General features: G+C 38.4%; 1 protein-coding gene across 2 annotated transcripts in view; it reads left to right on the plus strand.

The window, feature by feature from the left end:
- Positions 1–4,774: 4,774 nt before the first annotated feature.
- LOC144215351 (single-stranded DNA-binding protein 2-like) overlaps positions 4,775–15,613 on the plus strand; it is a 33,297-nt gene continuing 22,458 nt past the window's right edge. For both annotated transcript variants that reach the window (XM_077744215.1, XM_077744216.1), the window contains exon 1: positions 4,775–4,969. In XM_077744215.1, the coding sequence (XP_077600341.1) occupies positions 4,914–4,969 (56 nt within the window). In that variant the 5' untranslated portion in view covers positions 4,775–4,913. The remainder of the gene's footprint in view (positions 4,970–15,613) is intronic.

Raw genomic sequence — 15,613 nt, forward strand, 5'->3', positions numbered from 1 at the left:
ATTGGCTGGGTGTCACCTGCTGGGATAGGCTCCAGCACCCACTGGGGCCCATTGTGAGGATAAGCAGTACAGATAATGAATGAAAAAATGTTTTTTTGGTAGTTATTTTTGCTCTTGGGCTGCAAAATTCTTTGCTCATAATTTTATATGTCTATTTTTTTCTTTTCCACACATGAGATTAGAGCATGTTGTGAAACACCTGTCATGTGGTGTTCAGTGACCTGTCAATTTCTGGTCAGGACGCATGTTGATAACAATGTCAGCATTGACCTCGCTAAAAGTTCATTAACTGTCTGGTGAAATTGGCTACAAAAAATCTCTCAGGTTTTTGCACTTAAAGTTTGACATCTCTGCAACTATCCTAATGAAGTATATATCTGCTTCACATTGGTCAATTTTGTGTATACTGACAAAATTTCTACAAGATTTGAAATCGAAGGTGAACCATTCACGTAAAGATTCTTGTCAAAAAGTACTTCAATGCATCCCCTTTTGCGCCATCCATGTAATCCTCCAGCAAGTTGTTTGCATTGTTTGCAACAAGGTATGCAAATGTTCTCATTACCTCTAGATTTTTTGTAGCCAGTCATGTATGGAGTGTTGGTAACTTTTTCCATCATTAAGAAAATCCATGGTTGGGACACTTTCTTCATCAGCAGAAAGAAGGGGGAAGGAAGTGCTTAATGGAGCAGGCAGTTTCAAGACGCCCCTGCCCCTGGACTAGAGGAGTCTCGTGTGTTTTACTTTGCTCTTGCTGCATGCTGTGTATGCGTTTGTGAGCTTCATGTACACATTGGCAAGCAGGCTGAATCCTTGCCTGAGTGTTTTGCTTGTTATGCGTATCCTCTTTCTTTCCCCTGTGGAGCTTTTAGATGACCATCCCAGAAAGAAAGAAATAATCCTAAACACTTCCTACTCACTCTGTGGGGCCTAGATCTTGTACAGTGTTTGCATACTACCTCATTTGGACACTTTAACATTTGCGTGTTTCATTTTAATACACAGATTGTTGAAATTCTTCCTAATTAGTTTTCTATAGTATCAGTAACTCACAACCACTAATGTGCCTCAAAGGATTATCTGGTGTGCTGCAGGAAAAACAACTTAATGACTTTGAGAATGATGAAATAATACCAAAAATTGATCAATGTTCATCTTTCTATAACAGAAATGTAGAGTGACCGATTAAGCAATTCCAGGAGATATGTTATTTACAGTTAAATACTAAACATATACTTGAGTAAATGCATGTTTCTATGATTGGTAACAATTAATATTGTTTTTATTAAAATACTGATAATATACTAATTTGAACCTTCAAAGATCTTCACCTCATCTCAAAAGTACAGTATAAATGATTAAAGCTCTGTAATCCAATTATTCACCAAGCCACTAGATTTTTATATTTCAATTCATTTCAAGAAGCAGTACCTTTGATCAGTTACTAATTTGCACCCCCCCCCCCCCAATGGTGTCCAGTGGCATGCCTGTATGTATCAAATGATGTAGACTTGATTGTGTCACTATATGGCAGACAGTAGTAGATACTATGAAGGAAAAAAAATTGCATTATGTGAATGACCCCCTAATCCGCACACATGTAGTGTATGACCTACGACAGATGGCCCAGTGCTTTAAAACTGAGAGAAACAACCCTCATGGATGGACTCGGATGCAGAAAGACATAGAAAAAAGAAGTAAATATCAAATAAAGTTGGAGCTGAATGCAGACCATTGCACAGTCTTAATCGTATATCACTGATAGATCATTATTAAGTAGAAAACTAGGATATTTTTTGGAGAGAAAATACTCTCCTTCGGTTTAGACTTGACTGCCAAAGGGTGTTTGTGCTCATCAGAATCTGAATCGTCAACAAATTTTAATCAGTAGCTATATTTAAATGTCTGTCCAACTGTTAGTAAAATTTTCCAATGTGTGTGATAAACTTAGGAGGAGATATGCACACTGTATATATAACATTATTTCCAGAGAGGAAATGTCAGCGGGTTGAGGAGGTCAAATCAGTACAGATGATCTTTGTGTCCACCTCTTACCTAGAACAGATTCATTGCTTATCAGAATCTAACTTTTCTGATAGAATTACCCTTTTCACCTTGCTTTGCCCACATCATCCTTATCCCCACTCCCCCTTTGTCCTCCTCCCCATCCTCTTAAACACGTGGCTGTTGCATGTGAGTGGTTGTCATGGTGATCAACCCTGAGGGACTCATCCCAAAACCAAAAGTTCCGATTGTCAGAAATAGAATTGTCTCTGTGGGGAAAAGGGTTAATTTGGCACTGGGGCATAAGGGGGTGGTGATAGGGGGATGAAGCAGACGGGGATTGGGGGGGGGGGGGGGGGGGGGTATGAGCTAACAGAAGAGAACAAGGCAGCATCCACTCCAAGTGGGTCACATCGCAGGAGCATTGCGTAAGCATAAACACTGCTGTCCCTGTGCTGCGCCCTTACTTTCCACACACACACACACACACACACACACACACACACACACACACACACACACACACACACACACACACACACACACACACACACACACACACACACACACACACACACACACACACACACACACACACACATACACACACATACATACATACACACACACACACACACACACACACACACACACACACACACACACACCTGCACACACATACTCTTTTTCCAAAAAGCTTACTGTGCGTGAATCAGCCCTTTTGTAACAGCCTGTAGTGTTTATTTCACAACTTGAATAGTGCCATGCTGTGGCCTACCTTGTTCTTCTCATGTATGTTATGTTCTATGGAGTTGTGACAATCTTTGAAATGGATCATGCTCGCTATTGACTGCACAGATTGGGCGCACCTTGGCATATCACCTGTTCCTTGTTGCAGATCAAATAATTATTTGTCAATGGCTGAAAGAATATTCATTTATTATTATTATTATTATTATTATATATCACGCTGCTGAGGGTATGATGACTACTAGGCTTTTTGTCAAGTCAATGATGACGACAATGCCTATGTCTGATTTTCATTTTCATTTTCATTTTTCATTATTTCAACTTAGCTTGTTGCACAAGTGAAGATTCTAAAGTTGTGTATTTAGGTATTTGCATTGAACAGAATATTTTTATAATGTAAAACTATCACTATCACCTATTTTCTTGTTTAAAACATGTCACAAACATTTTAAGGGGAGCTTGGAATTGATGAATAACAATGCTAATCATTTCAATTTGAAAAATCTTTAGAGATAGAAGCTTGCAAAGTGTATGAACTATCATAAGGATATATCACAAAGTACCACTTGTTCTGGCTATTGAGTAGAGAGAGATACTAAATGATGTATCAATATTATCAAAACAGAAACAAGGAAATGAGGAGAAAATGCAGTTTATTAACTGTCTCATGGACCTGAGAGACAAATCCTCAAACAGACATGCAAAATTGAATGAAGATCAATAGAAAAAGGTTAAAGTGAGTGATGACACTTAACACAGGAAACCCTTGCTAACAATAATCAGATAGATATGACGCTGCCCATTCAACTTTTGGCACAGTATCATGCTATATTAAGTGTACCTCCTGGAAAAATACATCAGATATTCTGAATAATAAGAAACAAATGGATGTTTGAGGCCCTTTGCTATTTATCTGGGGTGAACTGGGAATGCACCCACTTGAATGCCTTCAATCTTACCGGGAACTTGGGCTGTGGTAGAAAAGGGATGTTTTGGTATTTGCAGCACCATGCATGAAAAGTGACAATTATACCATTCTTCACTCACATTAATATAGCTTCATTAGAAAATGTTATTCAACCACCACTTTAGTAACAAATGGAGAGACAAGCTTCCCTAAACAGACACAATAAATGGTACAAATATAAACAAAACTTCTAAAAAATGAAATTAGTCGTCTCAAATTTTGACAACAATATTGAAATACAATAGCATGAGTTTTTAGGATCTTCAAGCACGCGTACATGCACCAGACAAATACCCGCACTTCTTCAATGCGTATCAACAGGAAAAGGTTAAAGTTTTCAAAAAGGTTAAGTTTACAAAAGTTAACTTTTGTATTGCATTGTCTTCCTAAACTGATTTTTATAGCCAACTGATGTAAGCAATTTTGATGTTATTAACTGAATCAGAGCAATTTAATAGACACTGGTCTTAGCGATACAGACATTTGGATTACTCTGAATATTTTTCTTTCTGCAGGTCAATCCATCAGTCTCATCTGATTCATATTCTATAGTGATGATGGTTATTCTTTTCTACCATGCACATTTCACCCCCCCCCCCCACTTTTATTTACCCTGTTATGTCACATTTTCATGCCTTTCAACATGTTTGCTCTCCACACATGTTTGCATGTACAGTAAATAAGCACAGCTGTGAAGCAGCCTGTACGTGCAAAGAGTTTTATGCACGCTCCCTTGTGTGCGTGCGTGAGGGCGTGCACGTGCATAGACTGAAAGTGTGATTGTAAAAAGGAGCAGCCAAAGCCAGTTGTTGGACGGTTTCAAATCCCCCTTTGCACAGCGAGAGGAGGGAGGATATGTGCGTGCGAGCGTGCGTGAGTGCGGGCGTGCATGCGGGCGTGTTTTTGTATGTGCGTCAGAAGAGCCTTTCCAATCAGGAAAGAAATGACAGGCAGACAGACAGACAGAGACACACGGACCTCAGAAATGGAAAGCAAAGGGAAGAGACAGTCAGGAGAGGGAGGGCAGGGGCGGGGCTTCGTTTGAAAGGCGTGGTCTATGCGAATGGGCGGTCCTCTAAAGGGTAGCATCCAATAGGAACAGGCGCTGCTCGTGTCGCCATGGTGACGGGGCTGTGCCCAAGGAGGTTGTGATGAGTTGACAGGTGCGTGACAATCGGAGCTCTCTGCAAGCATGTACGCCAAAGGCAAGAGCAGCAACGTGCCGTCCGACAGCCAAGCCAGGGAAAAGTAAGTTTTATTTATGGGGGAGGAAACCAGGGCTGGGTGGAGGGGGTCGGAGGCGACGGGTGGGTGTGCGTGCAGCCGTGCACAGGGGCATAAGGAGCCGCGGCATGGCTCTCTGCTCCGGCGAGGCGCAGAAAGTTGATCGCTCGCTCGCTTTAAAAAAAAAAAAAAAAGATTGGACAGCTTTTGTCGTTGATGTTTGACAACATTGAGTGGAATTGAATGCAGAGTTCAATGTTTGTTCTTACTGTAACTTCTGATGGGCTTTTGTGCACTCATTTTAAACACGCTGCTGCTTGACAGATGCCATTTCTCTTGCATTCGGAAGAGAAACTAGACGCTGTGGGTACGCGTGGAGGAAATGCGCGCAATGGTCTGGCGCATGGACGCGTGCCTGAAATCCTGGGAAATCATTCTTTTCTATTTTTATTATTGATGTCAACATTTCAGAATTGTACTTTCATTTGAAATGTGTTGTGTTTCTTTGGCCAGTCAAAGAAGTGAGGGGTCTTGTGCACATTTGTTCCTCAACTATAATTTGTAGTCTTATCAGTTTATCGGTTTTAATCCGAATTTGTAAATTGTGTCACACTGTTTACACTGTAGCAAATCTGATACTTTACACATAATTAATGTTAATTTGGTTAAATTAGTAAAACACAATACTTCTATAGGGACTGAAATATTCACTTAACTTCATAATTTAGAACCAAAAACATCTAAACAAATGTTTAAATCGTTATAGAGGAAACGTATACATTCAAAATGTATTTTATTTATGGTATCAAGTCCTTTCCAACATGGCCAGGTGAATGCAATCACTTTGTTTGCTCTTCTTCATGTCCTTGTGATTAACAACAGGGAAAACACACACAAATTGATTGACTAATATGTAAACCCAACATATTAAGTTTAGTGTTTATTTACTAGTTTAAAGATATTGCTAATTTGGTTTTTAGAAAAGCTCACCAATTAGTTCTTAATAGTGCATGAAAAAGTGGTTAATTGTTGTCAAGTAAAGGTTTATCAAGATAGAACCTTTCACTGAATTTATACAAGCTATAAATGCTCTACATATTTAACATATTACCCCAGTTCGCGACCTAATGGTTCAAACACAGCAATTAGCGCATCCCCACGGAAAACAACAATGTAAGGAGCTTTGAACTTTGAATACTTACATTACTCGCTGCTACATGTTGCCTTGCTTGTAAGCTGGTTTGACCTCAACCTCCAGTGAAAAAAAACGAACACCGATGTTATGTTAAAGTCTGAATATTATAATTGCTGTACTTCAGTATTGTGTTTGCTTTGGATCTTAAATGTGTGAAAGTTTCAGGGAAACCATCTACAGCAAGTAGACTAAGTCTTAAAACTAGTATGAGAGCTAAATACTTTTAATTCTGTTGTTTGAGGTATGTTTCATTTTCTTGTGTCTGCATGTGCAACTTTGTGTTATGGAATTCATTTGCTTGAAATGACGGCCTTTTGCTTTGTTTGAGCTGTTTTTCCCAGCATGTTGATTGTCTTCTCATCTACTTTCCTTGAGTTGCTGTTCTTCCCTGATCAATATGAAAAGGACTGCATTTAGTACTGCAGCTTTTTTTCTGTTTGCTTCCATGCTATTGTTAGAACTTTGCATTTTTTGTCTTACAAAATGAATGGAATCAGTCTGAGTCCAAGTAGAATAGAATTTCAGCCATGTTTAGTTTTGTTTGAGGGTAAGAAGACAGGCAGATCAATTGATGCACCCATCATCCTTGTGCCAACAGTGCTGCAATTGGTCAGTTTGAGGTTTAGCAACAATATGTGCTCAAATAATGAACTTGGCTAACTACCTGAATATACTGAATTACCATATTAGTTTATCAATGGAGGACAAGTGGTTGAGTTTCTCATTCGTTTATTCCTTTACACCAGGTAACTAAAACAACAAATATTGATGTAAGTGGTCCAGTGCATTAATAGTTAGCACGTTTGCATCTGAGTTCTGAGATCAAGGGTTCAATTTCGGCCTTCCTGTGTCGAGTTTGCATGTTCTCCCTATTCCTCTGCCTACTGGCCATTGTTAGATTGGATATACTCCAGCACCCCCATAACGAATCTTCATTGACACTCACTAAATGTGTATATGTTCTTCTTTAACTTACCTTCAGTATTTTGGGTTCCAGACTGTTGAATCTATGTGACTCAATAACCTTTTGTAATGTTAACTTCTTAATTTTGCTTTATATACGTTACACTCAATTTTCAGTTATCTGTGCAGGGAGGGCTTATCTTGTGCACCACTGCCAAGGCTGTGACAAAATACAGGACTGTCTGACAAGATGGAAACGCCGCGAAAGGCAAAAGGCAGGCAAGGGCGAGATTAATTTCATTCTTAACAAGCTGCCTTGTTTATCAGTGGCGTGTATCAGAGAGGGAGAGCGGGTCCTACCGCTGCTGCCGAGCCGTTGTTTCTCATTTCTGCGGCACAGCGGGCCATCAAAGAGCGAGCGAGGGCGACAACAGATTAGAGAGAGAGAGAGAGAGAGCAGAGAGAGGAATGAGCTGGGGTGATGGAATTTGCTGGATCATTAGTTCATTGGTTGTAGTGTTGACCTCCGGATGGACCCGTGCGGGCTCACATACATGCATTTGAAATCTAAATGTGTTTGACCTCCGTACAACTGTTCATCTGATGTGTGCCGCGTGTCCTTGCTGCACATGAACATAAAATATGTCCTTAAAATAATTCATGGTCTGCACCATGTGAATGAGATGTTCTTTTTCACTGATATTGGTAAACAATGCAATCTGTTTGAGCCACAAATGATTTTAAAGGTTAGAAAACTCTTTGTTCTTAATAATAAAACAGAGACGTTACAAAAGAAAAAATCCTCAATTGTTGGCCTTAATTGCCCTCAAATGACTTTTCTTTGAGTGATAGGTGCTCATTAGTAAAACAAATGATTACAACCACAACATAGGAGACAACAGATGACGTGCACGTAGCCCTGATCGTTTCACCATTAAAATGAACTATAAATCCTCTTTTTATGAACATCATAATGTTCTGTTTTTATTGGAGAGAGGTGTTGATTTATTTTAGTGCTCTTTTAAGGGTTGTGTTTCGCTGTGTAGCCTGCACAATGATACTGAGAGGTGTTCCTATATTTTGTTGTTAAAGCAATGATCAGAATAAAACCATTAGCTTCTGCCTTCTAATGATTGGGTATTCCCCTATTTTTTTAGTCATATTATATCCTTACAGAAAACCTTCATTTCACAAGACACTTTTTAAAAAGACAAAAATGCACCTATGAAACGTATTTTGAAAAGTCTACAATTGTGGCCAACAGTATCTCCTGAATAAGCGTTAATGTGATTTGTTTTTTTCCGGCATTGAACAAACAGCTAAAAAAATGCAGCGCGAGCAAAATTCTTTTTTTCCTCTGAAAACCTGTGAAAATGATTTCCATAAACTACAGATTCTGCTATGTAGCAGTGGAGCATGTTATAGCGGGTAAACTGTAATGCAAATAGTAAGACAGATCAATGACATGAAACATCAATATACGAGCATTTAAAGCAAAACCTCAACTATTTCTCAATCAAGGCACTTTTTAATTCATCCTGGAAGATTCTGTTGAAGCATAAAACAGGCCGAGGGGACGCATTGCATGCTGGAAGTTTCTCGTCTATGCAGAAAAATTGTAGTGAAATTAGAGCAGCACACAGCACATGTGCACACATAGGCGTATGCTCACATTGACCTGTGTCCACTGAGCTACTTTTGTCCATAGGCGACTACCTTCCACCGAATGTGTTCATATTTTGTTTGTTCACTGCAGTATGCCTTCTGTAAATCACATCGAGAACAACAGCAGTAGAGGGCTTATTAAAGTGACATATAAAGGAAATGATTTAAAATAAAGAATGAGGCCATGTAAATCTTTTTCTGTCCAAGCTGTTTAAAAAAATACTTTGTGAGTTAGAAGTTTTTCGGAGTTTGGTCGAGTTGTGACATCAGTGTGTTTTTTGGGTGCAATTTGCGAGTGTAATTTGGTGGAATGATGATAATGTGCTCCACGAAGTGGTGTCTAGCGTGTGTTAACAAGTGTTTGTTACCAGTGAAACTGACAGTTGTAAACATGGTTAAGGTGATAACTGGTGGCGAAAACAGTTTTTCCCCCCAACCCATCTGCCTAAAGCAGCAGGCCTTGTGGTAGACAGTGTTAATGTGTGTTGGATAACAGCAGTGAACACGCAGTGTTTGCAACTCCATAAGCCCATCTGAGCTGTCTGCTTACAGTACTTTCCCCATATGTTTCATCCCTCATAATCAATCTCCATCTGTTCTCTATGCTGCCTCTACTGTATTAATGGGAATGACAATAGTTAGTCATCATTACACAGCCAAAACCAGGGAAAATCCGCAATTTTAACAGTTTGGAAATCACTATAAAAAAACTGAATTGGCATCATTCAGCAAAGTTTTAAGGACCTGGAAAGATTATATTGACATGGTAACATATATTTAGTAGAACATTTTTAAAAAACTATGTTAAAAAGTATTTTATATAAAGTGAAATCACAGTAACAGACAGACTTAAAACAGAATAGATAGTGTGTACTATAATTATTATATATATGCCCACCTTAATGTGACTGGGGAAAAACAGTAAAACCAGGTTTTCAGCCTGTGCATATATAGCAATGAGCACCAATCTTGCTTGTTTTTTCATCTGATTTTCTATTATTTCCATTCTATTCTATTATTTCTATTTTGTTTAAAGAAAATTCAAAGACTTAGAGAGACCTCAAATAATATCTATGTCTTTAACCGGGTATCTTTTTGTCTTAATCTTGCTGTACTTGCATGGAACATAACGGTGTCACAAGTGATATAACACACAATGAAATTGTCACTGAACAAATTTGAACCTTTTCAACACTTTGACACTGCACACTAAAAGCTGTCATTTATTCTCATCACTGGAATCCCCACGAGTAACTCTGAGCTACTACCAAAGTCAGTCGCAATCTCCCATTGAATGTTTGTGTTGTCTTTGCGCTCCTCTGATGAACACAAACAGAAACAGGGGAGAAAGATGTGTCAGTCAACAAAAGGGAGCTTGTAGTTGGGTGCTGTAGGCCTCGGGTCTTTTGGAATGGATCAAGGCTCCAAATAACCTTATTCGGCTTCAGATAGAACGTTGAAAGAGAGAAGTGGAGCAAGAAAAAAAAGGAGGGCGATGCATCCTCACAGTCTTTTGTCACTCATTTGAAAAGCTGGTCGACCAAATTCATCAATGTTTGTCCCATGAGAGTCCATGGGTGGTCTCAAGTGCTTCTATTTTAATTAGAAACCCACCATTACACTTCTCCCTTCCCTTCTCTTTACCTCCATTTTAATGTCTAATTGTCATTTAGCGCTCAGTAAAAAAACACACGCCACACTTTTCCAATAATAAGACTTCACTGTAGGCCAGACTGTTGTGGTTTGTTTGTCATGTTGTTAGCGGTATACCATTTGTGGTTTTCTCAGGAAGTTTTGCATTGCACACTGGAAATGCCACATGTGCACAGCTCTACTGTAAACCGCAGCAGCACGCCAGGGATATGAACACTTCCTGTAATTTGAGCTAAAATATAAAAAGAACATTTGCCAACACCAGACAGCCAGACATGGATTAAGAAATCTAATGTACATTATTTACCTGGCATCACAATATTTCTGTTAAGCACCAGCAGCATCAAAATTGTGTTAAACGTTTAACTACAAATTAAGCATGTATTTAAAAAAAAACATAAAATCGGGCTTTTTAGTTGGGAAGCCACTTTTATAAATTATAGCACCCATAGAAACTAAAATCTGGGGCTCTGGTAAACCTTAAATACATCTGTCCTTTTCAGCTTTCCGCATTTTTCTGAAGGGTGTTTTCCATGATGTGAAGCTCACAAAATTTTTAAGCATATGTAATAATACACAAAACGTTCACTAAAAAACATGTACATTTATTCTGATTTATACCTGTGTACATTTGGTAACATACTGTAACTTACTTGGTCAACTGCTGGTGATATCCCTTCGTCATTGATATGCAAGGGACCGATGCTCGGCCGAGGTTAAGCACGCATGTTCATCATAGCTTAGCAACTGCCTAAGACCTTTTTCTACACTAACTGTTCTTTCCGCTCATGCCACTATTTTTGTTTCTAAAAGTCACACTCGCAGCCACTGTGCATAGGAGTTCCTCACTTTTACCATCCTCACTTGACAGAAATGTCTGGCCTCCAGTCTCGATTAAATCCTTGATGACATTCTAGAAAAGCACACTCATCACCTTGCTCAGGAGTTTTCAAGGTCCAGTTCATATTTTATTTCTCAGGTATACAGAAGAAGTAGTAAAATACTACCAGGGAAACATGCATTCTTTTGTTTTACAATTCTTTACTTTAAACGTTGAAAAAGAAGGCTTTACAATTTCCTTCCACAATTATATTCTGAATTGGTTTTACAATTTTATGCATATATTTTCACCCAAATCATGTTAAATCATTAATTTCACTTGTTTTTGTTTGTAATTGAATAAGCTGTATTTTAAAAAAAAATGGTAGGGTAAGTCTTGATCCCATCAAATTCTGCGTTTCCGACAATTTCCTAACCAGAGGAAAGGCCTTGAATAGCTGGTTACATCATCTTTCTAACCACTTTCTGTAAGGTCTTCAGCCATGAACGATGTCATGAATTAACCACTGAGCTGACTAAGGAGTTTAATAAGACAAAATTAAAATGGATGCACGTTCTTTCTTGGCTGACCAATAATTTTTCTTTCAACCTATCACAGTAATCGATTTTTAAGAAAGGAGCCTCACTTGCATGTAACCTTACTATTTATACTCATTACTGTCAAAACTTTGGACTTTAAATTTTGAGACGACATAATGTCGCATGCTTGTCGTATTAAGGCAAGTTTTACAGCACTTGTCATGCATTGAATGAGTTCCCGAGGTAGTCTCAAAGTTTTGAACTGGATAATAATGAGAAAACCAAAACAACCAAAAAAAAGAGATTTTGTGGGGAGAAACGAATAGTATCAATTTGTGAAAAAAAATATTAAATTTCCCTAGGTGAATGGTTGTTTGTTTCATTGACCAAGATTTCTGCTTGAGAGTGACAATAATCGTGTCCAAATGATGCAAGTGTCGTGTCCAAAATTGATCAGGCCAAACAGCATTTTAATTTGGACGGCTGGCAGTATAATTTAGATTACTCGATTTGTTAGTGTGTATGTGTAAGTTTGCCAAGTTGAACAAATCAGAAGAATATGCTTGGTCAAGTAAACTCACAGTTGTTTTAGGGTCATTTTCTTTCCTTCTGTTTATTCCTAATTAGCTGAAATTTGCTATGATTCTGCTTAAACTCAATCACTTTATTGTTGTTAAAGTGAAAGGACAATTAAATAAAAAGAAAGGTAGTATGTCATTTTTGCCAACCATATTCTTAACCATCAATCTGCCTCCACACAGCATGAGTGGATGCTGGTTTTGAACCACAAACCACTGTAAAGACCAAGAAAACCAATAAACCCACCTCTGATATGGTCGCTTCAGCCATGCTCAGAAATTATTGATGTAACAGGCAAACTAAGCATTTATTCTTCTCTTTTCCCTGTTCACTTAGAACCCTCTTGCGAGACTGCTCTTTTTTATGCTTTTTGAATTATGCAATTATTGCTCCTACACAATGTCTTACTGCCTACTAAGTTTTTTTTTTAATATAATGCTTTGTGTATTATAAAAATAAGAAGCTGGACTGACGTGGAAACAAAGTTGTGGAAGAAAATCTCCCCTTAAAATTCCTTTGTGTTCTTCCATGTGTGAAATTAAACAAATTTCCCACGAGAGGTGATTCAATCTAATCAAATCAAAGCCATTGAAATGGAACTCAAATCAAGAAAGTGATGCACTCAGCTGTGCTTGTGTTCAACACAGCCCCGTTTGATCCCCTTCTTGTCTTTTCTTTCTTCCCTAGCATAGAAAATGTTAACGTCATAAATCCACGATTGGTTTTAACTATAATTTTGTTACTGTGCTGGTTGTTGGCCATTTGCGTCTGTTGCGCCTGCACGATGATAAGCTGGCATTTCCTGTTATCTCAGCACCACGCATTGTCGTCTGCGCTGCGAGACGGCCCAGTCTCGCCATTGCTGACAGAACAACAACTGTTTCACTGAGCCTCATTGTGTGAGGGTGATTGCTTAGAGTTGTCTTTTCTCATTGTGTTGTCTGCTCAAGTCTTAATTCCTGCCACACTGATTTTCCGCATCCTGCCGGTATTGCCGTGGAGCCCACCACCAACCAGTCGACAGGCAGGGCTCAGCAGTCACAAAGATTCACTGGCCTTTTCTTGGTCTCCATACAAGATGAATGAGAGTCTTTACTGCAAGTACTTGTTGCAATTGATCTTGTCATTCATAGTGTTTTGTGAAATAACTACCAAGTAGCACCCATTACAGATTCAGAACAAGTACAGATGATTTACATTCCACTTTTGTCGGCAGAGGCAGGCTATCATTGATTCATCTGTCAAAATGTTTTGTTTAATCAGTTTGTCAAAATGGAAATACTGGTGTTCTCATAATGTTATTTTCTGGTGGATTTAGCTATGCATGTGGGATGGATTGTTAAACTGCATCAGTGGAACAAACATTTACAACCTCACTGATGACCAGATGCCTCCATATTTGGTTTTGTTTAGAGTTGTGGCGTTTGAGTAGATTTTCAATTTATTTGCTTTATTCTAATTAATTGACATCCTTTAGATTGCTTTTTTTTGTTTCAATAGCTGGGAAAATCTCACTTTGGTGTGAACTGCATTTGTAATAAGCAGGCCATTCGTGCCAAGGGGGAAATCGTGCCACAGTGGTGTTGCATGGATTAAACTAAACTTAATCATCTTCTTCTAGGAAACACGGGCTAACTGAAAGTGAATATTGGAAAACCACCACATTTTTAACAATCAGTCAAATATACCAATCTCTTGTTGCTCATGTACAGGATACTGTTATGTACAGTATATAGTACATACAATAGTCATGTAATACAACTGTCAATATATATTAGTATTTTAAACTTTGGGAGGAGTATCTATTTCTTGTTACAAACAAATCTTAGCGTATCGCAGTCAGTCGAAATAATAATTTTGTCACACAACAGAAGGTAAGCATTAAGATTTGAACTGCAACTGAACGCATTCTTCTTTTATAAGAAAAAAACCCCAACATGTTCTTTTTGATCTTTCTTTTTTGACTTGATTCTTCCGCCGTTTCATTTGACATTGGTTTGTCTCAAAATCTCCAATTCTGGGAAATGAATTTAATGAAATGTAAACAAAAGGTAAGCCAAAAGCCACATAACTTCCTGACTATCCCTCCCCATCAGGATATGAACATCATTCTTTGGACTTAAACTCTCACGTTTGACCTCTCTACTCGAGAATTCTTTCCTTCGCTTGGGGGGGTCACGAAGAGCTCCGTCTTTACTTTTAAGTAGCCCTAGCTCATTATGAAAAACCTTTCTCCACAGGCATCCTTCATCAGTATGATGTTGTAGCTGTCTTGTGCCAAAATGGAACTGTCCAAATCTTTAGAAAAAGAAAAAAAAAAAAAGCGACTGCAGAGAGAATCACTTTGTTCTGCGGAATAAAGACGGGGATGAGGAAAATGATAAACATTTGCCGAGCAAAGCTGCGCATTAAGACAATTTCTGCACAGACAAAACAAGAAACATGAGCCCATGAAACCAAGTTTATTTGCCTACAAATGTCTTCCCCTCAGACTGTTTCCATACGGGATTATGACGTGTTTTGCTAATCTTCAAAGCTACAGTGAACTTTTGGCTGCTCCTCCCAACACTCAGCTACATTGCAAACCTGCCGCTGACATCAATGCAGGAACCTCAGAGAGAAAACACTTTATAGGAATCGCAATACGAGCATGCTGCATTTAGCAGAAGCCATTAGAAAGACCACAGGGGGTTCCTTGGAAGCGTAATGGAAGATATAGATTCACTTTATGATCATCAGCAAAAATGCCAATTAGAGATGCATCTGTGAAAAGTCAGTGATATATACGCATGGTGCAAATCCTCTTGGAGATTAATCGAAAGCATCAATTTGATTAATATAGCAGGTAGCAGAGTGAAATCAGTCTGAAATTGTGGCAGTCTCTGGGTTAGTTGCTTGAAAGTTTCTTTCTTCTGATTGGTTTTCGTATGTGATCTGTATAGATTTTCCAAAACAAAATGCGGCGCTTTGTAGAAGTTCTGATTAAAGTTTACAGGAACCATCATATTTGGTATAATATGTCCCATCACAATAAAATGAGAAAGCCAGTCAGTAGTGTGTCTACAAACAGTTACAAAAAGACCTGCTATGATCAAATTATTATCATTATCATTATTATTATTCAATTGTAATCTGCCCCCTTATTTATTGAATTAAATAAGCGGTAGTCAAAATAAAACTTGCTTACTACATGCAATGCAGTGGAAGAGCTCAAATTTATTCACCAATGCAATTGTTTAAGATGTTAAGATTAAGCGAATGAAGGCAAATACCATCTTAAAGTCTGTTTATATAGAGATATTTATCATATTAAC

This window comes from Stigmatopora nigra, chromosome 22, assembly GCF_051989575.1.
Source record: "Stigmatopora nigra isolate UIUO_SnigA chromosome 22, RoL_Snig_1.1, whole genome shotgun sequence".
NCBI lineage: Eukaryota > Metazoa > Chordata > Actinopteri > Syngnathiformes > Syngnathidae > Stigmatopora > Stigmatopora nigra.